The sequence below is a fragment of the Cygnus atratus genome, chromosome 5, assembly GCF_013377495.2.
Source record: "Cygnus atratus isolate AKBS03 ecotype Queensland, Australia chromosome 5, CAtr_DNAZoo_HiC_assembly, whole genome shotgun sequence".
Taxonomy (NCBI): Eukaryota; Metazoa; Chordata; class Aves; order Anseriformes; family Anatidae; genus Cygnus; species Cygnus atratus.
This window is the reverse complement of record NC_066366.1, coordinates 18811839-18833967: the sequence shown is the minus strand read 5'-3', so window position 1 is coordinate 18833967 and position 22129 is coordinate 18811839. Positions and strand designations below refer to the sequence as shown.

The 22129-nt window shown below is 40.7% G+C and overlaps 1 protein-coding gene across 1 annotated transcript in view; it reads right to left on the bottom strand.

Moving 5' to 3' along the window:
* Nucleotides 1–4579: 4579 nt before the first annotated feature.
* Nucleotides 4580–22129, bottom strand: part of MUC6 (mucin 6, oligomeric mucus/gel-forming) — a 28555-nt gene continuing 11005 nt past the window's right edge. The window contains exons 10-28 of the mRNA XM_050710829.1: nt 21748–21820; nt 21332–21469; nt 20014–20175; nt 18858–18952; nt 18095–18227; nt 16937–17186; nt 15711–15763; nt 15503–15612; nt 14563–14714; nt 13632–13773; nt 12865–12975; nt 11393–11578; nt 10706–10945; nt 9971–10127; nt 9086–9229; nt 8519–8585; nt 6498–6667; nt 5308–5573; nt 4580–4627 (exon numbers count right to left, since the gene is read on the bottom strand). Coding sequence (XP_050566786.1) covers nt 4580–4627; nt 5308–5573; nt 6498–6667; nt 8519–8585; nt 9086–9229; nt 9971–10127; nt 10706–10945; nt 11393–11578; nt 12865–12975; nt 13632–13773; nt 14563–14714; nt 15503–15612; nt 15711–15763; nt 16937–17186; nt 18095–18227; nt 18858–18952; nt 20014–20175; nt 21332–21469; nt 21748–21820 — 2697 coding nt within the window. The remainder of the gene's footprint in view (nt 4628–5307; nt 5574–6497; nt 6668–8518; nt 8586–9085; nt 9230–9970; nt 10128–10705; nt 10946–11392; nt 11579–12864; nt 12976–13631; nt 13774–14562; nt 14715–15502; nt 15613–15710; nt 15764–16936; nt 17187–18094; nt 18228–18857; nt 18953–20013; nt 20176–21331; nt 21470–21747; nt 21821–22129) is intronic.

Below are 22129 nucleotides of genomic sequence, written 5' to 3'. Positions count from 1 at the left end.
CAGGCTCTGAGGAATGGCTCGTTCTGAAACCTGAAGCCATCACCTTCTTGCTGAGCGTTTTGTTGTACGGTAAGGAATGCCTCGCTGGGCTCTTGCTGTAAGCTGTGCCAGCTCTGTCCCCTCCATACCTCATGCCCACCCTGAGACTACTTGCTGAGGGGCCGAGAAAGAGAGAGGGCCTCTGTCATAGTTTTCAGCTGTGGTACAGTTAATTTTCATCACGTAGCCTCTGTGGTGAAGTGTTTTTAATTTAGCATGGGCATAATGTTGAGAAAACAATGACATTTCATCTGTCACTGAGCAGTGCTCACACCGAGTCAAGGACTTTGCTTCTGATGCTGCCCTGCCAGCGAGGAGCCTGGCGGTGCGCAAGGAGCTGGGAGGGGACGCAGCCAGCACAGGGGGCCCGAACTCGCCCAGGAGCTGCTCCACACCGTTCGTCATGAAGATAAGCAATAGAGGATGGGTTGGAGGAGGAGGAAAGGGGGACACTGGGAACGATGGCATTTGTCTTCCCAATAAAGGGAATGCAGAGCAGAGGGAAGGCAGGAGGGAGCCTTACCAGGGTGCGAGGAGCTCGGCGCTGCTGAGGACACAGTTGAGAAGGGGGAGGACGCAGCCGAGGGCAGCGGGCTGGTTTTGGCTGTGGAGGGTGCGGAGGATGCAGGCGACTCTGTGGGAGCACTGGTCCTCGGGGGAGAGGGCTTGGGCCTCAGGGTCGTAGGCGTGGGCTTTGGCCGGGAGCTTGGGGGCCACGGGGAGGAGACCGTGGAAGGGGCGGCAGATGGCAGCCTGGTGCTGAGAGGGCTGCTGGGGGCAGGCGACGTCCTTGGCAGCGGCACTGCTGGGCTGCTGGCGGGGCTGGCCTCGCTGGGCACGGAGGTCTTGGACGTGCTGCTGGCAGACGTGGCCGGGGTGGTCTTCTCCGTGCTCAGGGGCGGCACGATGTGTGGCACCGTTGTCTTCTTGGGGGTGGAGGCTGCCGGGAGGAAAGCACAGGGGGACTGAGGGTGGCAGAGGGTAACAGTGCCCCAGGGCTGCCCTCCAGCAGCTCAGCACCCTCTGAGTCTCCATGGAAGGGCAGCATCTCATTTTGTTTCTCTCGGGGTCCACGACAATGGTATGGGATATCATCTGCCTGCTGCAAGCCTCTTTAATATCTTTATTGATGACTTGGATGAGGAAATTGAGTGCACCCTCAGTAGGGTTGCAGATGACACCAAGTTCGGGGGCAGTGTCGACCTGCCGGAGGGTAGGAAGGCCCTGCAGAGGGACCTGGGCAGGATGGGTCGATGGGCAGAGGCCAATGGGATGAGGTTCAACATGGCCAAGTGCCGGGTCCTGCATTTTGGCCACACCAACCCCATGCAGCGCTACAGGCTTGGGGCAGAGTGGCTGCAAAGCTGTTCAGAGGGAAAAGGATCTGGGGGTGCTGACTGATGCTCGCCTGAACACGAGCCAGCAGTGTGCCCGGGTGGCCAAGAAGGCCAACGGCATCCTGGCTTGTATCAGGCCTAGTGCAGCCAGCAGGACCAGGGAGGTGATCGTCCCCCTGTACTCAGCTCTGGTGAGGCCGCACCTCGAGTGCTGTGTTCAGCTTTGGGCCCCTCACTACAAGGACATCGAGGCCCTGCAGTGTGTCCAGAGCAGGGCTGTGAAGCTGGTGAAGGGCCTGGAGCACAAGTCCTGTGAGGAGCGGCTGAGGGAACTGGGGTTGTTTGGTCTGGAGAAGAGGAGGCTCAGGGGAGACCTCATTGCTCTCTGCAACAGCATGACAGGAAGGTGTGGGGAGTTGGGGGTCAGCCTCTTCTTGCAGATGACCAGCGATAGGACTAGGGGGAAAGGCCTCAAGTTGTGCCAGGGGAGGTTCAGGCTGGAAATGAGGAGACATTTCTTCTCAGAAAGAGTGGTCAGGCATTGGGACGGGTTGCCCAGGGAGGAGGTGGAGTCACCGTCCTTGGGGGTGTTCAAGGAGAGGTTGGACGTGGTGCTTGGGGACATGGTTTAGTGGGTGATATCGGTGGTAGGGGGACGGTTGGATCAGATGATTTGGAGGTTTCTTCCAACCTTAATGATTCTGTGATTCTGATGCTGCCCTGCCAGCGAGGAGCCTGGGGGTGCACAAGGAGCTGGGAGGGGACGCAGCCAGCACAGGGGGCCCAAACTCACCCAGGAGCTGTTCCACACCGTTTGTCATGAAGATTAGCAATAGAGGATGGGTTGGAGGAGGAGGAAAGGAGGACACTGGGAACGATGGCATTTGTCTTCCCAATAAAGGACAAGAAGAGCACAGAGGGAAGAAAGGAGGGAGCCTTACCAGGGTGCGAGGAGCTCGGCGCTGCTGAGGACACAGTTGAGAAGGGGGAGGATGCAGCCGAGGGCAGCGGGCTGGTTTTGGCTGTGGAGGGTGCGGAGGACGCAGGCGACTCTGTGGGAGCACTGGTCCTCGGGGGAGAGGGCTTGGGCCTCAGGGTCGTAGGCGTGGGCTTTGGCCGGGAGCTTGGGGGCCACGGGGAGGAGACTGTGGAAGGGGCGGCAGATGGCAGCCTGGTGCTGAGAGGGCTGCTGGGGGCAGGCGACGTCCTTGGCAGCGGCACTGCTGGGCTGCTGGCGGGGCTGGCCTCGCTGGGCACGGAGGTCTTGGACGTGCTGCTGGCAGACGTGGCCGGGGTGGTCTTCTCCGTGCTTACAGGTGGCAGTGTTGTTTTGGAAGCTGTCAGGCGGAAAGCGCAGGTCAGTTGGCAGTTTTAGAGCAAGAGTTGAAGGAAGTGAAATGGGCAATTCTAAGGTAAACATCTCCTTCTGGGGGTAGGGATAACACGTGCAATGCCGCACCCCAGTGACTCTTTTTTCCATAGAGTATAACAAAGAGATCTATGATGCCCAGCATTTCCCATCCCTTCCTGCTTCGCCCCAGCATGGCCACCTAGTAATGATTTTGTAAGGATGCCCTCCATCAGTTTGTCTGTCTGCTCTTTCCTTAAATTCCTTAGAAGGGAAGAGGTATCTCTACTTTCATTTTTCCATGTGTTTACAGGTAGTCTATCATGTGTCTGTTTTACAACGTGCTGGGAAGTTTTCCTGGGAGAGTTGATGCTACTGATGGGACGGGCATACGCCATGTGTGACTCTTTGCTCTCTCCTGACCAGAGCACTCACCTGTTACTACTTTACTAGTTGGAGTCTTAGCTCTGGTTGGCTCCCTTGCTACAAAGAAAGGGATGAGAGAAAACAATGGTTGAGTCTTGGAAAGGATCCTAGGCAAAGCATGTCGTGGCATCTCCTCAAAGAAGGTATCCTGTTCGACACCAGGAAGACCTGGGCATTTGTAGCCCCATAGGTCTAAGTGGGAGAAGTGTACCCTGGAGTTTGAGCGTGCACCTTCTTGCCCACCCTCCACTGGTGACATTTTTGCACCCAGGGTCAGCATCTGTCTTTATGTATGGAGTAAGGAGTTGCATTTATTGTCCCATCTTTGTCATGGGTGTGTCGGGGCCTGGGCTTCCTTTGGGTGGAGAGCATCCTTGTTTTCTGTCTCTCACCCCAAATTGTCCCGGAGTTGTAAGCTTCCACTCTCCACTGCCTTCTCTCTCGCCCCCCTGCACATTCTCAGGGCACCACTGTAAGGGGAGGCTTTGTGTGTTAACTAGTCTCCAATTGCTAGTTGTAGGGCAGGAACTGACAGAGGTCTGTACCCTGATAAAGTTCTGTGCCCCAGAGCCAAACCCCTGAAGCAGCAGGGGAGGAGGATGTAGTTAGGACCAATGTGACTGCCAGTCCCAGGACGTGCCTGAGTTCCAGGAGTCCCATGGCGAGGGCAGTAGGAATAGAAAATGAATACTAAAAGTGAAACCTGTGCAGAACATAGCACTTAGAATAGAAGGGTGGGAGCTGAAAGGAGCAGGCAGCAGCAGCAGGAAGAGCACGAGGGGACTTACCGGGATGTGATGGTCTCAGCCGTGTTGAGGGCAGGGCAGATGAGGAGGAAGAAACAGATGAGGCTGAGGTGACAGGTAAAGAGCTGGGGCTTGGAGACATCTTTGTCAGTGGGACTTCTGGACTGCTGGCAGGGCTGGCTTCTCTGGAAACAGAGGTCTGGGAGGTACTGCTGGCCAATGTCACAGGTGTGGTCTTTCGCGTGATGAATTGTGGCACAGTGTGTGGCACAGTTGGCCTTTTGTGGGTGACAGCCACTGGGAGGAAAGCACAAGTCGATTGAGGGTGGTGGAGCAAGAGGGGAAGGTGACAGAGGTGGGCAGTTCTGTGACAGAAGCCATGGGCTGACACTGGGACAAGAAAGGCACAGATCCCTCCTGCTGGGCAAGAGGTAGGAATGGCCAAGTGGCTCCTACCCTCACTCTCCCCTTTCTGCTTCTCCCTAGGAATACAGGGCAAGAACTGGGCCAATTCAGCACCCTCTGCCTCTTCCTGGACCTCATGAGGGAAGATGAAGAGCCTCTCCAGATGTGTGTGTCTCCCTTGAAGGCACTCCAGGCTGGGCATGGGCATCCCATGGGAAAGCTGGGTAAGTGAAACAGAGTTGTAGGCCAATGGCAGCTCTCAGGTCCTTCTTACTCACCTACTGAGACTTGGTGGTGTAGAGTGGTTGCTTCAGTTCCCTCACTCTCTGTAAAGTAAGGACAAGTGGACATTTAGTAATGGTTGATGTCTGAGAAGGTGCCTAGTTAAAGTGGGTTGTGATGCTTCCTCAGACTAAGCTGTAATTGTTGGCACAAGAAGACCTGGATGCATGCACCCCAACAGTAAGGATGGGAGATGTGTGGATTGGGAGAGAGCGTGCGCCTGCCCTCCCACTGCTACTGACTTCTCCCTGCACACTGTCCCAGCTTCTGGTGTCAGAATACAGCATCAGAGGAGGCTGTGCTTGTTGACATACGGAGTACCTGGCATCCCAAAGTGTAAGTACCTTTGTGATAGATGGGATTTATGATTTTCGGAGAACTTGTTACAATGGCATGGGGGAACACACATTCCACCATCTGTGAGTTTTTCAAAACTCACTTTGAAGCACAGAGTGATTTTGCCTTAATTTGGAGGAATTAGTAGAATATGGTCTCAAAGAGAAATGTTAGGTTTAAGATCTTATTTGGATGTCTGATGCTTGTTCCATTGTGGGACACCGTAATATCTATTTTTGTCACACTTCTTCAGTCACCCATGCCCTTTCCTATTTGCCATGTTAAAGACATCTAGTAAGAATGCCTGTTTTTATTACAAGGAATCCATTGACATGTTTTGTGAGTGATGGCTTCACATGACAGATATTAAAACACAGTATTTACCTACTGTTGTTAGTTCAGGCTGACTGGAAGTTGCAATCTGAGATGTAATATGAGAAGGCATAGAGGTGGTTGTCATTTCCTTTTTGGTAGGGGTCTCGAAGAGTGGTGTGGTGACCCTTACTTTTTCCATCTCTGTTGAAGCAGTGGTTAATGAGGCAGTAGGTGTAGATATTGGCTTAATGGACGTGGTCCTTTTTGTTGAGGTAGTTATGGAGGGTGTAGTGACAGTTGTGGTCATACTTGGCGTAGTAAAAACCAATGTTGTATGTTCTTTTGGAGTAAAAGTAAAGAATATAATGTGAGGAATCAATTTACTTAAACCCGTATTCCAGAGACCCAAATTTTGCCCTTGCTCTTTTCAATGCTTTATGTATAATTGTTTGTATTTGTGTTCTCATAATCTTGCCATATATTTTCCACTTGTATTTTTCTCATCTCAGATATTTCTTTGATCTCATTTTGTGTGTTTTTCCTGTGCTAATTATTTTTCATATAATTTTTCTAAGAAGTTAGCTTTGATGTCACTTATTTGCTAAAGTCTGTATAACTTAGCTAATGACAATTTCATTGGCTAATCTTATGTTCTGAATTGGCCACAGTTTCAGCTCCCCACAATTTGTATTACAAAATCAGATAACATCATATCATAGGACTTCACTTGTCTCAGTGCTCAAGTCACCTGGCACAATGGCAGCCCTTGAAGTTTTGTTTTAACTCCTGTGGTACCTCTTTTATTTCCACTTTCTCTGATAGCCTGGGTCCAGGATGGATTTTTAGTTGAACTGCATGTCTGTGGGAAGTTGCGTCCTATTATGAGTCTCCTCATAACTGAACTAACTCTAGAATAGGGGCTGAAACTAAGCTAATAAATCCAACTGGAGTTGAGGTGGCTCACCGCTTATAGAACTTCTAATGTGCTTCTCAGATGAGTCACGCCTAAGTTATTTTGGTTGCATTTTTAACTATTGTCTATATCCTTTCTCCTTCCAGGCTATTCCATCTATGCTTCTGAACATTTCTGGTTTGCAAACTCCTTTCTCAAAGCCTGCTTTGCCTACCTCATAATTTGCAGCCTTATGCTTGGATGTTGAGACAGCTTGCAATACCTATCAGCTTCTTAGTAGAATGATGTCTAAACTATGTATAGAATGGGTTTGGTGTAATTTATTTTAGACAGTAACGCTAACAACCTACCAGTTGTTGACTTTATTGTGACAAGAGGTGTTGCTGATGAAGTTCTTGGAATGGTGATTTTTGAGGTTATTGTTGGATTTGTGGTCTCAGTTGATACAGTAGATGCAGAAGAGGTAATAGCAGGTGATGTTGGTAGGATAGTTGCGGGTGATGTGACTGCAGTAGAGCTTCTTGTTATGTTAGGCTGCACTGTTGTTACTAAGAGAACAATCAAAATCAGAGGATAATAAATAATTCTTAATACTCTATTATAAAAATGCCTATATAAATTGTTTTTTTAAGTAAAAAAAAACCCAAAAACCTACTTATAGTAACAATTATTAATAGCTACTACCTTAATTTCAAATGAAATATCTGAGAAAAGCTTTCTATCTATTCCTTTGCAATTATTTGCAGTATATACATTGAATAGGAATTTTTGCAAAAGCTTATTCAGAAAGCCATCAGTGTAACTTTTTCCCAATACCTTTCATCTTCATGGAAATTAATTGAATTTTTAACAAATTAAAGATCAGTATATACAGATTTCTTTCGTGGATCAGGCTGTTGGGGTTTGGTATACATGAGTTTCCATGAAGACCGTCTTAAACTGACCAAGTGTTATAAGGCCAGTCACCATTAAAAATTGTGGTGATTTTTTGGTGTGATTTTTGTGTATCAGAAACGAAACAGGAATCCTTTTTCACTTAGAGAGATATTTCACTGCTGATATCTGGAATTGCCTAAGTGTACTCAAGAAACACTGTTCTCTCAATAATTTCCTTTCCCAATTTAAGAATTCTAACAAATGATTCTGGGAAAAAAATTGTGATAATTACAATAGTGAGTAGTTTTTCATTATTGCATCTTAAGCACGTGTAACTGGTGATGTCATCATATCAAGCAAAAACGGATAGTAGTTATCTCAGAAACACATATAACAATGTACATCAATGTGTAAGTACTTGTTTTAGCCAACTGCTTAACTAACCTGTTAAAGGTGAAGTTTCAGGTGTAATACTAATGCTTTCATATCCTGTTGGATAAAGGTAGAACAGGTTAAATTTGTGAGTGAAAACATATTAAAAATATTCCAAATAAGGCTAATTTCAGATTGGGAGAAAAATACTTTTCCAAGGATTATGTTAATCAGTGAGATCATCCTGAAAATGTTTGCTACTACTTATTTCAGTGGTGAGCTTCACATGAAAGGGCTTTAACAATGATGAAAAAGTTAATACACCTCACAATAATAATACATGAGCATATTTTTGCTGCCTTTCTTATGTCTCTTATGGATAAGGGCACTCTCTGAAAATGTGTTTTTTTTTTTTTTTTTTTTTTTTTATGTGTAACTGAGATCACTAGCTGAGATTCCAGTTTCACAGGCTATAATTCTGTAAAATGAAAAAAAAATGTCCTTGAGGTCATTTTTAAAATCTGCATAGAAATCTAAACTGTGTAGCTGGAGTCTATCCACAACATTATTTAGTAAGACAAGTTTTCAGAGTAGCACACCATATGGTAATAAATCTTAAGTTAAAATAATTAAACAAAAAAACAAACAAAACAACTTAAAGAGAATTGCTATGTGAAGTCCACTAGCTAGGTCTGATTCCTTTCTACATGTTCTCTTTGTTTAAGAAAGGCATTGAATGTATCTGGGACCTATACTTTTATCTTTACCTCACATAGATTAGAACATCAATGAACTCTCAGGAACACCCATATTTTGAAAAGCACTCACACTTACAATGAATAGAATTTTTCACCTTCCTGATTAAAATCAATCAGGGTCTTCCAGCTTCTCTATTGTAGCATTCCTTACCCTAATCCATATTGTTGTTAGTTATTTTCATTACTTTATTTACCAACCAAAGTTTTACATATTAGCAGTACAGTAATAAGATTCTTTTGAAGAAGAGTTGTACTAGGATGAACACTCATTGTTAATTGAGAGGTACTAGGAAAAATATCTTCTTTGAGAACACACAAAGGTTTTAGTTACTGTAGAAAAAGACAATGAGTATGTAGGTCCCTACTTACCACATGGCATGCATTTTTCCTTCTCATAGTCAAAATATTCATCATGAGAGCAGTTGTAACAGCCTGAAGAAAGGGGAAATTTGTTTTACCTTCCTCAGAGAACTGCATTTAGTCTATACTATGTATAATCTAATGTCTTACATTTCTGGCATGAAGAAATTGTATTGATTGCAACTTCACACACTTAGGCAACCACCCCCAACATAATCCTCAGAAGGATCTGCGTATGTAGTATTTTTTTTCTTACTCCAACTATATCTATTTGCCTAACAGAAATAATACTCATAGTACATAATACATATTTTTTTTACATAAATAGAGCAAATTCTTTTAATTTGGTGCAATTCAGAGGATTTCTCTTCAAGATAACCTGAGCTCAATACAAAATTAGGTACAGTACAGATAATTACACTGATTATGCATTTAAAGCAGTAACAGTAAGGTAATGATCAGCAAAACTGCTTTAAAGATAACACCCATTAGAGCACGACTATCTAAATGTGTCATGACTGAAAATAATTATCTTAATGCTTTGTGGTTTGAAATAGCATAGCTTCAATTACCTTCAATGTTGACATATTTGTAGTTTTGGTTTGGACAATTACAGGGCCTGTAATGCCAGGTGCAGTTGTCATTGTTGTAGGCATAGGATAAAGCACCTCCACTTCCTGAATTTTTATGAGAATTGTAATACTCACAATAGACAGCTAAAAAGGGCAAAAAACAGGAGAAAAGTCAGAATTTTGTAAATTAATGACATATTTTCAAAGTACTTGAGGACAGAATTAATCAACAGCTTGAGTCAAAAATTTTGTCACTGGAATTATCACTATCTGATGTAAAATGGAACTTATGCTTTAGCGATGTGAGTCAGCTCCTTTTTCTGTGAACGGACTATGCAGACATTTCCACAATTTTTAACGTATAATATAGTGAATGCGTGAAAGAAACCATCAAAGATGACAAGTTTATCATTGATTTATGACACTCATCCTCTCTTTTCCTCCGTGTATGGTGTTCTGGGACATACTGATATTTTTCCTGTTTTACAGTGTTCCAGCCAACACAGCTGTCTTTATTCCCTTGACATCCACACAGATAGTGAATTCATCACAGCTAAAATGAAACATTTTTTTAGTTTCATATTTCATCTACTTACAAACTGACTATTTACTATACAGTAGCAGCAGAAAAAATATGCTGCCTTCTGTGACCACTTATTTTCTCATTATTCCACGGTAAAAACAAACATAATATTTTGGTTAATTTAGCACAAATGAAAAGTACAGAGTTCAAAATTCATGTGACTGAAATCAACTATTGGCCCATACAGAAAACACAACCCATGAGGTGCACATGTAAGCAATTTCCTTTGTTACCATATTAATATACTCACAATAACAATAATTGTCTCTTAAACTGATTAGAGAGAGCTTAAAGAAACTTACGGCAAAACTCAGGGGTCCTCCAGTCAATGCAGATACCTTTATCTAAGCAAGCCATCGCATATACCGCAATGGCATCACACATGCATTCACAATCCCCTCCAATGTCACAACCACATGAGTCTCGAACGCAGGCCTCATAATAGGGCATACGATTCACCTGCATTGGAAAATTAAGTCGTGAATTTTCTAGGATTCATTAGTGCCTATTTTTTAAGAAGTTTTTTCCCGGGTCCTTGTTCACGCTGGGTAAAGTGAAGAGCAGATGTTCAATTAAAGTGAGAATAACTAGTATTTCCTCTGACCACTTGTCAATGCAACCCCTCTTCAAACAACTCTTTTTAGCAAGAACATAGGTATCTGCAGACTAACAGTAGAAGCTGATGAGCTTTTTCCAGATGTCTACATTCATATGAAACATATTATGTATAATCAGCTTGAAAAAAAAACCAAACCAACAACAAACAAACAACAAAAACAATACAAAATCCTGCCTTTCATAGATATGCATGACCACTGCAGTGTTACCAGCATTTGTCACTTGTGGTCACTTCCTGAAAATGGAGATTTTTCTTCAGAAGGCCTGGTTCTGATGAACCTTGTGACACAAGTCACAATAGATGACTTAAAAGGAGCAGCTGAGGGTACTGGGGTTGTTTAGTCTGAAGAAAAGGAGGCTGAGCAATGACCTCGTTGCTTTCTACAAGTACCTAAAAGGAGGCTGTAAGGTATTCTTACCTTATTGTGACAGGCAGAAAAGACTTGGCTGTTGATGATGGAACATGTCTTTTCTGCCCAAGCTTTACGGTAAGGGTTCTTGCTACATGGGTCCACTACAAAGTATACATCCCCACAGAGAGGATTCTCTTTCCAAGAATTCACAAATTCCAACTCGTTTGATGCCACATACTTGCTTCGGGTTTCAAAATCATCTTTCATATTGCCATTATAGTTCCCACACAAACCACAGATAGTTTCCTGCATAAAATGAAAACATCGTAAGTTGCCTTCCCTCTCAATTACTGACATTTTTTCCTGTGCTTCAGTGGTGACTGTGATCTACAAATACTCTCTCATACGTTCTTAGCACCTTGTGCATGAGGTCCTGTTCATCAGTGGATGCCCCGCTCCTCTGAAGTGTAATTTGTCATCATTTAGAGATCAAATTCAACCAAAGCATGCAGTTGTTGCATAAAATACAAGCTCTTAGCTCAAAACGTTCCTGTCATGCAGAAGGGTAATGACATAAAGTCAGCCTTTAGTAAAAACCTCTGTTCTTTTGGAGATAATGATGAATAGAAAATGAATTGTTAGTAGCATCTCTGAAAAACATCTGTCATCATAGAGAGTCAAGACAACCGTCATCAAACTGGCAGTTCAATCTGAACTGAAGGATAATTTACTGAGGAAGTTATTCTGCAGTACCTGTGTTTCCCTGGAGATCTTGATGAAGAAGTTCATGTGCTTATTCCAGATAAGGGTCATGTTGTATTTTCCTGGGATAACAATATCAAACATCAGGTGGAGAGCATTCTTTTTCACGTTGTATCGCACTAAAGGATTTTCCCCGGAAATAGAGAAGGTTTCATCTCGCAGTACAAGTGTTAAGTTCTGGAAGAAAAATTATGTGTATGTTACAACTTACCAAGTGTCAGTGTTTTTCTTACCTTCCATGTCACACATGTTGAAGATCAGATACTGTGCGACTATAGACCATCTTGTCATTCCTGCTTATTCTCCAGTAACCAGACACTGCTGAATAACTTTCTGTCATCAGTGATGGAGATCTTAAAAGGTAGTTGAGTTTCCTTGGGTAGTTACCCTATCTCAAAATAATTGGCTTTTGTTTCCTTTTTTTTTTTTTAATGTATATGCAAATCTCCATAGAAATATTAAAAATATATATATATACAACTGTCCTCATTACTCTCATTGTTACCTACACTAGCACTTTGATTGCATTTGGTGGAAATAGTATGGGCATCTATATGAAGCCAACAGAGTAGAGGAGGTACATCTTCATGTGTTCTTAGAAATAAAATATAAAAAGTTACAGAGAAAATAGATCTATCACTAGAGCTCTTTTACTATCTCCTACTTTCAAGTGTACTCTTACAAATTCTGTTGTGGTGCAGTGTTTCAGTGTCTAAATAATAAACAGAAAGGTTTGTCTGGAAAATGCACTTATGAAGCTGGATCCTGAGCAAACAATAAACTTTTTCAGCACAGCACTGATGAGCTGAAACTGCCAATATTCAGTAACATGGCAAATGTGTACTGCTTGTAGTGACTGTTAATTGGGATAAAATCTCATCCGTTCATATACTTCTCTCTGTCTGATAGTGAAAAGACGCTAAAATGAGATGATACTACTGGGCATTACTGTTCAAGTACAGCCAAGAAGGGCAAAACTTATCTGATTTTATAAGCTGTCAGACAGCAGTAGAAATGAAGATAATTGCTCATTACTTTAATTTCAAATACGTATCTCAGGTAAAACAGTAGCGATCTGGATATATTTTGAATTGGTGGATATTACCTGCACTAAGAAATCTGGAGAGGTTTTGTGTGTCATTCATGATAAGAATTCCTCAATTTTATACTAGTGTTTTCTTGACTGAGTTTGGTGGAAAAAATAATCTTTTGACAGAGCCCACTGTTGAGCAGGTAAGGTTCAAAATTTTGTGGCTTCTACATAGGCAAGAAGTTTGAGGACTGAAACACTGACATGAGAATTGATGAAAATGATGGCAGTTTCTATTAACAATGAAGCTCCAGGTTAAGCACATAATTTCACATATAAAGACACCACTTTGAAGACACATCTAAAGTTTCCAAAATTGAAGCAAGCATGGGCTTAAATGACTATTCTTCTGGATAGCAGAATAAGATCTTACCCCAAGGTAAATGCTGATGGATCTAGAGCATGTAACCCCTGATTTCCCACAGATGACATTCTCAGTAACAATTTTAAAAGAGGAATGAGGTCTATTAACACTGCAGCCATCCTAAAAAAATAAAAACACATGCAAAAAGACCTAATAGACTCTATGTCTGAAGTATAACAAAGAAAGCTTAAGCATATCATGACTGTGATTCTGCCTTTCAGCACAGCAAGCCATCTCTATCTGATATTCTCATTCTCATGTGAGAGACAGCCTATCTGTGAATGTCTTAAAATTCACTGCTGGCTACTAAAAGATAGGTCCTAGAATATTTTACGGCTTTCGTAGCTGAACCATTCTATTCCTTGCAGAACCCACACCTTAGGTAGGTAGAAAGGAAAGAGTTACTGGGGTATCATGCTTTAGCTATTTCATTGTTTTGGGAGGTATCAGTGACGACCTCTAATTTGGTGGTCAAACTGACATCACTTCACTGAAAGACGTGACTGGTACAGAATATGTTATACATCTATGACTTTATATGTTATTTAATCTAAAATTGGTTGCACTTACATTAAAAATGGCATTTTGAGAACTAATGGCTTTTCATTTTAAAAGATGAAATAAGCAGAAAATATAAAAACACATTAAACATTTAGAAAGATTCAAAGTGCTCTATTGAATATAGATACACCCTATGATATTTTCACCAGCCATTTAAATCAAGGTATTCCTTGATGCTAAGATACAGCCAAAAGAAGCAGTAAGATCCAGGTTACCATAGCTAATATGTATTCACAGTTGCCGTCAAAAACAAAACGCTGTCCATCAAAAGTAGTGATGTGGCCTTCTCCATAAAGATTACACGTTGAGGAACACTTTGATTTCTGAACGCATTTCCATTTGCCTTTCCTGCAAGTGCTGGGAGTGAGAAGAGAAACTACACTCAGATTTCAAAGGAATACCACCTTAACCTACATCTTCTTACATACATGCATTTTTACAGATAAGACATTCATTTAATTGACTTGTGTACACTGTGACCAAGTCACAATTAATGTAAGATATAAATACATAAATAAAACTTATGGATTGCTGAGAAAATTAATTCATGATAAAGAAGAAATATTCACTCTCTTTTTCTTTCTTTTCCATTAAAGAAAATATAAGCTCATTTCTTTTTGCTGTTAATGAAAACAGCTCTCTCTGTTCTGTGTGGTTTGGGTGGTGGTGGTTTTTTATACTAGATTAGAAACTGGAAAGTGAATAAAGTACCTTGATAATGCTGCTAAGGAGGTGGAAGCAATCTTTTTGGGAGGTTGTTTATATCTATAGAGAAGAAGGAAGACAGTGCCCTCATATTTATTTAGTTGTTAATCCTTGTGGAGCTGTTAATCTTCAACCTTACGTAGTTTACAGTTATATGCCCTACTAAGGATGCCCTTATTCCTTGGATATAGAGGTGGCAGAAATATCCCTGAAGCCAGCACAGCTGACTAGTAGACCATGACTCTTTCATTTATACATAAACATTGCCGAGTGTTAAGCTTCTCTTTATTTAAGGAATACAGTGCTTCGTCATTGTATTCCTTCAGTTTAGCTTTCAGCTTTTGCTATTTCCTACTCTCCTATCAACTAAATGCTTTTTTTATATAGTTGTACAGCTGAGTGAAACAGAGGTTCAGGAATAGAAAGTGGTGTGACTCTTACCAGATTTCACACTCAGTTTGGATCTGTTCACCTTTTCCATATGCAAGGCCACCATATTCACAAGGACAATCCTCAGCTGGAACACACCTGCCATCAAGATTTTCATATAGCCCATCAGCGCAGACACAGCCTGATTCGCATTTAGTAGGTATCTGGTAAAGATCAACAGATTGCAATACGAAAAAGAATGTAAAATGTATTTTATCTTGTATGTGACTGGCGTCAAGAGTGAATCTGTGCTCAGTTCTAGTTTTCATTTCATTTAAATGTTATGATTTTCTTCATGCTAATATACTAGTCAATTGAACTAGTTTCACTGAAGTTACAAGATACACCTGTTGTGTGAGATAGTAAACATACTTGAAGACTGAAAAATTTCTTTCATTCCTACCAATCTTTCAGACAAACAGAGGACAATATGTTTCTTAATACGAGGGAACACTATTACATTACAATCTTCCAGTCAGTCTGTTTCCTTAGTATAAAAGCAAAAGAAAACCCTAGCAGGATAGACCAGAAGTTCACCTAGTTTAGGTATCTTGAACCCTACAACCATCAACACCAGATATTTGGGAAAGAATCGAACAGAAAACATATACATGTTCTATCAGTTTCTAGCAACATGCAGTTTATGGAGCCAGAGGTGATAGTGAAGGATTATATAATCCTTAATGGATTTTTATTCTATTTGTTTCATATAATTTAATTCAGTAATCCATTTAATTTAATTCCCTTAATCCCTTTTTGAATGTGTGTATGTTTTTATTGTCTACGGTCTGTGGAAAGAAGGTTGGTGCTCAATTATATCATGTTAGAAGAAATATCTCCTTTCATTTCACTAGAAGGAACTGAATCCTGCCCAGATTTCTCACATTCTAGGTAACTACCAGAACATTCTTCCTCTCCTAGAGGATTAATATCCCAGGGCTGTGAAACTCACACATTCGATTCCAGTAGCTAGCATCTGACAGGTAGGGGCACATGTGGCTCCATACTTGTTTTCTAAGTTGTCAGAACATGATATATATTTCTTAGGAGCTCTGCAGCTTTCTATAAAAAAGGAAGAAAAACAAACATAGGAAACTGTGAAGTAGCAATTTTATAGCAGAAAATAATATGTTATAAAGTAAGCCAAATCAGACCCATACCTGCAGGATTTTGAGGTTTGCCAGTGCAACTGAGCCTCCCATTAACACAGTAGCTAGGGGAAAAAAAAAAAAGAAAAGAAAAAAGAAAAAAAAGGAAAACTAAGAAAAAAAGAATTTCAATGCAGTTCTCTCCTAAGAAAGAAATACAAATTTTCTGCAAAATGACAACTTCTTTTTCACGACTGGAAGTGTTTTATTTGTGTTACTAGCACCTCCCCAACCTCTAGAACAGAACATGGATCAATTTTTCCCTTTTTGCTTTTAGTATATAGTAACATCAGTTTTGAAAGTGAACGGTGGGCCATCTTGCTGTTTGTATACAGCTGTACAGATGTGGTTGGCAAAGTCTCCTACTATCTTTGACTAGGAATAATCAGATTTTACCTATTATTTTCTAACATTTCCAAGCTTAAGGTTTGTCAAACATTTTCTGTTTAAGAATCTCTGCATTTTAGGAAGTGGCAAAAAAGACATCTTAAAAAATAATCCTTTGCTATTAAAATAATGGAGACCATACTGCTTTTGGCTGGGATGAAGTTCATTTTCTTCATAGCAGCTTGTATAGTGCTGTGTTTTAGATTTGCGATCAAAATAGTGTTGGTAACAAACCAATGCATTGGTTTGTTATATAGCTGGTTTTCTATATATATATGTGTGTGTGTGTGTGTATTATATATAACTGCTACTGAACAACCTCAAGACCTTCTCTGTTTCTTAAGCTGCCCTGCCACCAAGTAGGCTGGGGGTGCACAAGAAGCAGGGAGCAGACACAGCTGAGACAGCTGACCAAAGAGATATTCCATACCATATGACATTATGCTCAGCAATAAATCTGGGGGAAAGAAGGAAGAAGTGGGGACAGATGGAGTTATGGCATTTGTCTTCCCAAATAATCACTGTGTGTGATAAAGCCCTGCTTTCCTGGAAATGGCTGAATATCTGCCTGTTGAGGGGAAGTAGTAAATTAATTCCTTATTTTGCTTTGCTTATGCACACCACTCTGCTTATTAAGTAAGCTTATTTTTGCTTATTAATAGCAAAGAAAGTTATTAAACTGTCTTTATCTTGATCCATGAGTTTTCCTGTTTTGCCCTCTGATTCCCTCCCTCATCCCACTAAGGAGTGAACGAGCAGCTCTTTAGTGTTTAGTTTCTTACTGTGGTTAATCCACAGAGACACCTGAAGACATCTCTTCATTTCAAATTCGTTGATCTTTAAACACTTACCAGGTAATCCCACCACTCATTGTTGACTGATCAGGTAGGATGTACTTCCTATCTTCTAAATAACAGGGACAGTGAGATTTACGAACACACTCGTTCTTGTGGTTCAGATACGTTCCTTTAGGACAATGGCAGCCTTCAATAGGGATGTCAGTTGGATGACATTCCAGGGCTCGGTAGGAGAGTGACAAGCATGTCCTGTCGCATGCCTGAGTGTTGTAACTGAATGTTTGATTGCCTGTACAGGGAATGGCTATAAAACAGGAGAAGAGTGTATGTTACACTTCATTTTCTTATCCTCTTTGCTGTGAAAGATCACTGCACTCAGAGTAAAATGCCACATATATTCTGTCAATAGCTTCAATGCTTAAGGCTACCTATTGCTTCTCTTCCTGAGGATGTGGAGCTGTAGTAAACAGTATTGCAGAGCAGGGCTTAACAACAGCCATGTGGCTGTTTCAAAGTTTTTTCAAGGTTAAATATCTTATTGCCTCTTTGTGTATCTTGGAATGAAATAATGCAGAAGGAAGCTTTGCAGAAATACCAATGTATTTTTACACAACTGTGAAACTTGTATCAATCTCTAAAATGCAGAATAGCCAAAATCACATCTGCAACCAGTCTTTCCTTGTTCTTCCTAACCCTATGACACAATATAGCTTTATCTGTCTATTCCATCACTTAACTATCAAGTCCTGGAAGCATCCACATGCTTATCTTAAAGCATGTGAATAAACTTTTTGATAAAAGTCTTAAAATAACAGTCCTTTTCTGAAACAGACTAGCAGGGTATTTGTAAGTTGGATATCTGCTAACCCACTTCTGCTTTCTTCTTTTTTTCTGTCGATTACTTTCTGCATTACTCTTAAGATGATTTGGACACTGCTTAGAATATTGTTGTATCATCTATGATTTTTTGTTGTGTTCTGACACATTTGTGAAGTCACCAGTTCATATGAATGTGGCTTTTATATATACTAGTTGGTCTGCTTAAACAATATATAGTTATTTTCTAATGACTGATGTGGTTTTAAAATATGTTCTCATCCTTTCTCAGTTTTTGTGATAGAAAATTAATGTTTGATTCACTTAAATGGAAATAAATAGACCTGTATGCATGCAATAATCTGATGGCTGACCTGAGGTTGTTCAGTTACTTACTGCAATTGTCCATACTGTCTCTCCAGTTTTCAAGGATTAAACCCATTGAACTGCATGTTCGTGCATATGATCCCAGAGCAGAACAAATATAAGGGAAGGTCTCTTCGTAATTACAGGCTTGGTAGACGCATCTCTGAAACCCAACACATGGGAACTATTCTGTTAGCGGGGAGCAGACATTTGGAAGTGCTAAACATGCTGAACTACTGAGGTAACTCAAGCAAAACACATATTATTGCATAACTAAAACTGATGAAAATGATCAGGTTAATTGTCTGATTGATATGAAGAAAACACGCTCAGTGCCTAGAAGACACTTTTGTATATTCGCTGCTTTTCAATTTTAATTCTTAAAATGTTGGCAAATGTAATGAGCTCAATTATGTACCAGGGAAAAACAATACTTTACAGAGTTAAAGTTTTTGACATGGAAAATTGCAGCATAAGCAAAAAATTTTTCTTATTCTTAGAATCATAGAATATCCCAAGTGAGAAGGGATCCACAGGGATCATGGAGTCCAACTCCTGGCTCCACACAGGACCACCCAAAAATCAAACAATATGTCTGAGAGTGTTGTCCATATACTCTTAGGGATGAGATTGGCAGTCTATTGTCAAACAGTCTTCCAGTGTAGTGGAGACAAAAACATGCTTGTTTCTTAGCCTCTATGCATTGCTGATCCCAATGAGTGGCATGTTATATATAAGCACAGTCTGGTCCATATTTGGATGCCCTCTGTACTCCATGTATAATAATTCCTACCTTGTAGAAAGGAATGGGGTTCACCACAGTATGGCACTTCTCAAACACTGTACCTTTCTTCGTAAGAATGGAGCAATGAGTCTCAGCAGATATTTCTAAGAAAAACAAAGCCATGGACATTAAACACCAGTGAAAGTTAGGAAAAAGAAAAGAGTAGGAGATTTTGCCCTGCCAGTTACTGAATTAGAGGCTTGGAAGGGATCTCAAAGGCTCATCTAGTCAATAACCCTGCCAAGAAACACCAGGAATGCTTACATTAGTGTTGACTAACATTTGACTAACCTATTACTGAAGACATCCAGTAATTCAGATTTCTTAACATCCCAGGCAATCTGTTCAAATGCTTTGTTATCACAGAAACATTTAAGTTGGAAAAGACCTTCAAGATCATCAAATTCAACAAACGAATTATTATGAGTTCATGATTAGAAAATTTATCTAATAGAAAAACTGAATATATTGCAGATTGTGTCTTATCTTTTCTACCAGTGATGCAGAGGGTACTATTATTTTCTTTTTAGCAGATTTGAAAACTACTAAATCTCCATTCATTTTTCTCCCTGTTAAATTCTCCTTTTAGTGTATTTGTCCCCTTTTATCCTTGGTCCCACATTCTAGACCACAGATTATTCTTGCTGGCCTTCTCTGGACTCCCTTCCTATAGCTGGTTCTGCTTTTCTCAAACCATAGTTTTATTTTCTAACAGCAAAAGTAGGCATGCTACCCTAGCTGAGCTGTTGGCAATGATGGATTGAACAAAAGGACAACTTCATATGTCTTGCAAGACTATAGTTTAGCTCAAGCAGCTCAGTTGGGTACCTTTTAATACCAACAGCTGTAGAGACTTGAGAAGGTAAAGCCTGGATTTCAGATACTGTACTGCTGAACAACAGTCTAAGACATTCACGGATGTTACAATTTCACTGGAAATGTCAACAAAAACTGTCATGCATTATCTCAATCCCAGATCTCTAGAATGAGATCTAGTGAGTTTTCACTAGATGTATATTCCACAAATCAGAAATGCCTTCTTGGTGACAGAATTTGTGATGTTCAATTGTCTCAGCCTATGCTTCTCTCAAATCCTCTTTGGGTTTATGGAAGTGGCAGACAAAGCTAGCTGGAGAGATCAGTTACAACTGGATCATCTACTTACTGTTCAGTTGACTCAAAGCACAAGGGTCAGTCTCTCTCTCTAAAGCAGGATTGCAATTTCCTGCCCTCCAGGAATCTACAAACAGCGAAGCTGTTCCTTCAGTGATATCCATGCTAGTCATGAAGTCATCTGTAGTGTCTCCATTGTAATTGCCACACAAACCTAGTAACATTAGAAATGCAAGAGATGAGTGAACACCAAAAACTGTGTACACAACGGTCATTCAATGTTTCATTCTTCTACAACAGTGAAAAAATTTTGTCAGAAGTTCTAGATGCATGTCACTGAATGTTTTAGGTCAAGTAGCCAGAGAATCTTGATTACGTATGCATTCAGTCACTAAGCCTCTCTCTAACTTCTCAGGTTAACATTATCCACTTCTACTCAATGACACCAAATGTACTCAATGACACCAATCTACTCACAATCTACAAATCTACTCAATGACACCAAATCACACAAAAAGTTTTGTCTTGTTTTTGGAAAAAACATTTTCAGTGGTTTTAAACTAGAAAAAAGAGAAAGGTCATGAAATACTTTTGCATGTTTTCTTATGTATATAAAATCTTTAATGACAAAAATATACATTTAGACTTTTTTTTTTTTAACATTCAAAGCCTCTCTAATTCCCCTCAGAAAACTAGAACACAGGTTGTGCCTTTGCAGTTAATGTTGCTGAACAATAAACACAGACTGCATCTAATCGTTTTACTGGCCCTTCTCTGGACCTGCTCTCCAACAGGTCTGTGTCTCTTTTGTGCTGGTGGCCCCAGACCTAGATGTAGTACTTCAGGTGCAGTCTCAAGAGAGCAGAGTAGATGGGGAGAATCACTTCCCTCACCCTGCTGGCCATGCTGCTTTTGATGCAGCTCAGGATATGGTTGGCTTCCTGGGCTGCAAGTGCACCTTGCCAGCTCGTGTTGAGCTTCTCATCCACCAGTACCCCAACATCCTCTGCAGGGCTGCTCTCAATCCATTTGTCACCCAGTATGTACCAATATTTGAGACTGACCCGACCCTGGTGCAGGATCTTGCACTTGGCCTTGTTGAACTTCATGAGGTTCACACAGGCCCACTTCTCAAGAACATTATTATATTACACATGAAAAATGTCTCCCATCAAACTCCATTGATTATTTTTAAAGTTGTCAGGGAAAAATAAATTCTTAGCATACCTGTTTCCTAATGCAGCTTTTTTTTTTTTTTTTTTTTTTTTTTTAATCCAGAGAAGAATGTTTATTCTTTAAAGGCTGAATACTGAGCTTTCAAAATTACACTCTGTACATTCTTTCCTTCACATGGGGACTCAATTTCTTACCCAGGGTTCTGCCTTTGAACTGTGATCCAACTTTCACATAGGCCTGGAACACAGGTGATGTTTGAACTAGAACTTCCAGATCAAACACTGTATGTATTTGAATGAACATCGAGGACTGTTTGAAAATAGTGATGTCTCCTAAAAGGATAAGAATATTTTTAAATGGAGATTTTGAAGCATAGGAATACTGCTACAGTAATGATTTTAATGCATATATAAATGTACTAGCATTCTGTCTATACATCTTTTCCTTCCACGTATGACTTTCCACAGAGGGACAGGTGCACAGAGAAAGATTTTAACCTTCCTCTAAAACCACTGCTATTGGCAATTGCTAGAGAAAGAAAGCTGGGTTGTGTGTTGTAAAACAGATATTTAATACAATTCAGATTTTACTTATATTCCCTTTTCTTTACCTGATCTGTAAGGTAGACGTTTAAGTTCATCATCATCAGTAAGGAGTTCATTCTGAGAAATCACAATTTTGTCCTGTATGAAAAGGACATGGAATCAGAAGCAAATAGCTGTACTGATGGTATTTACATTTTTCTTAATTTTAGCAACTGTATTGTCAAGGACCTACGCAGTAGGAAGAGACTGATTCAGGCTTTTTCTCATGTTATTCTATACTGCTTTCAGTTTTCACTTCGAAAATACTGTAGTTTTCTTCACAGCAACTCTAATTCCGTAAGTTAATTTGGCAACACAGATCTTTAATGTGTATGCATGCACTGGAACTTATGTATAATATCTATTTCCCATAATTTTTCAGCTCAGGTTACTAGCAATGACTTTACA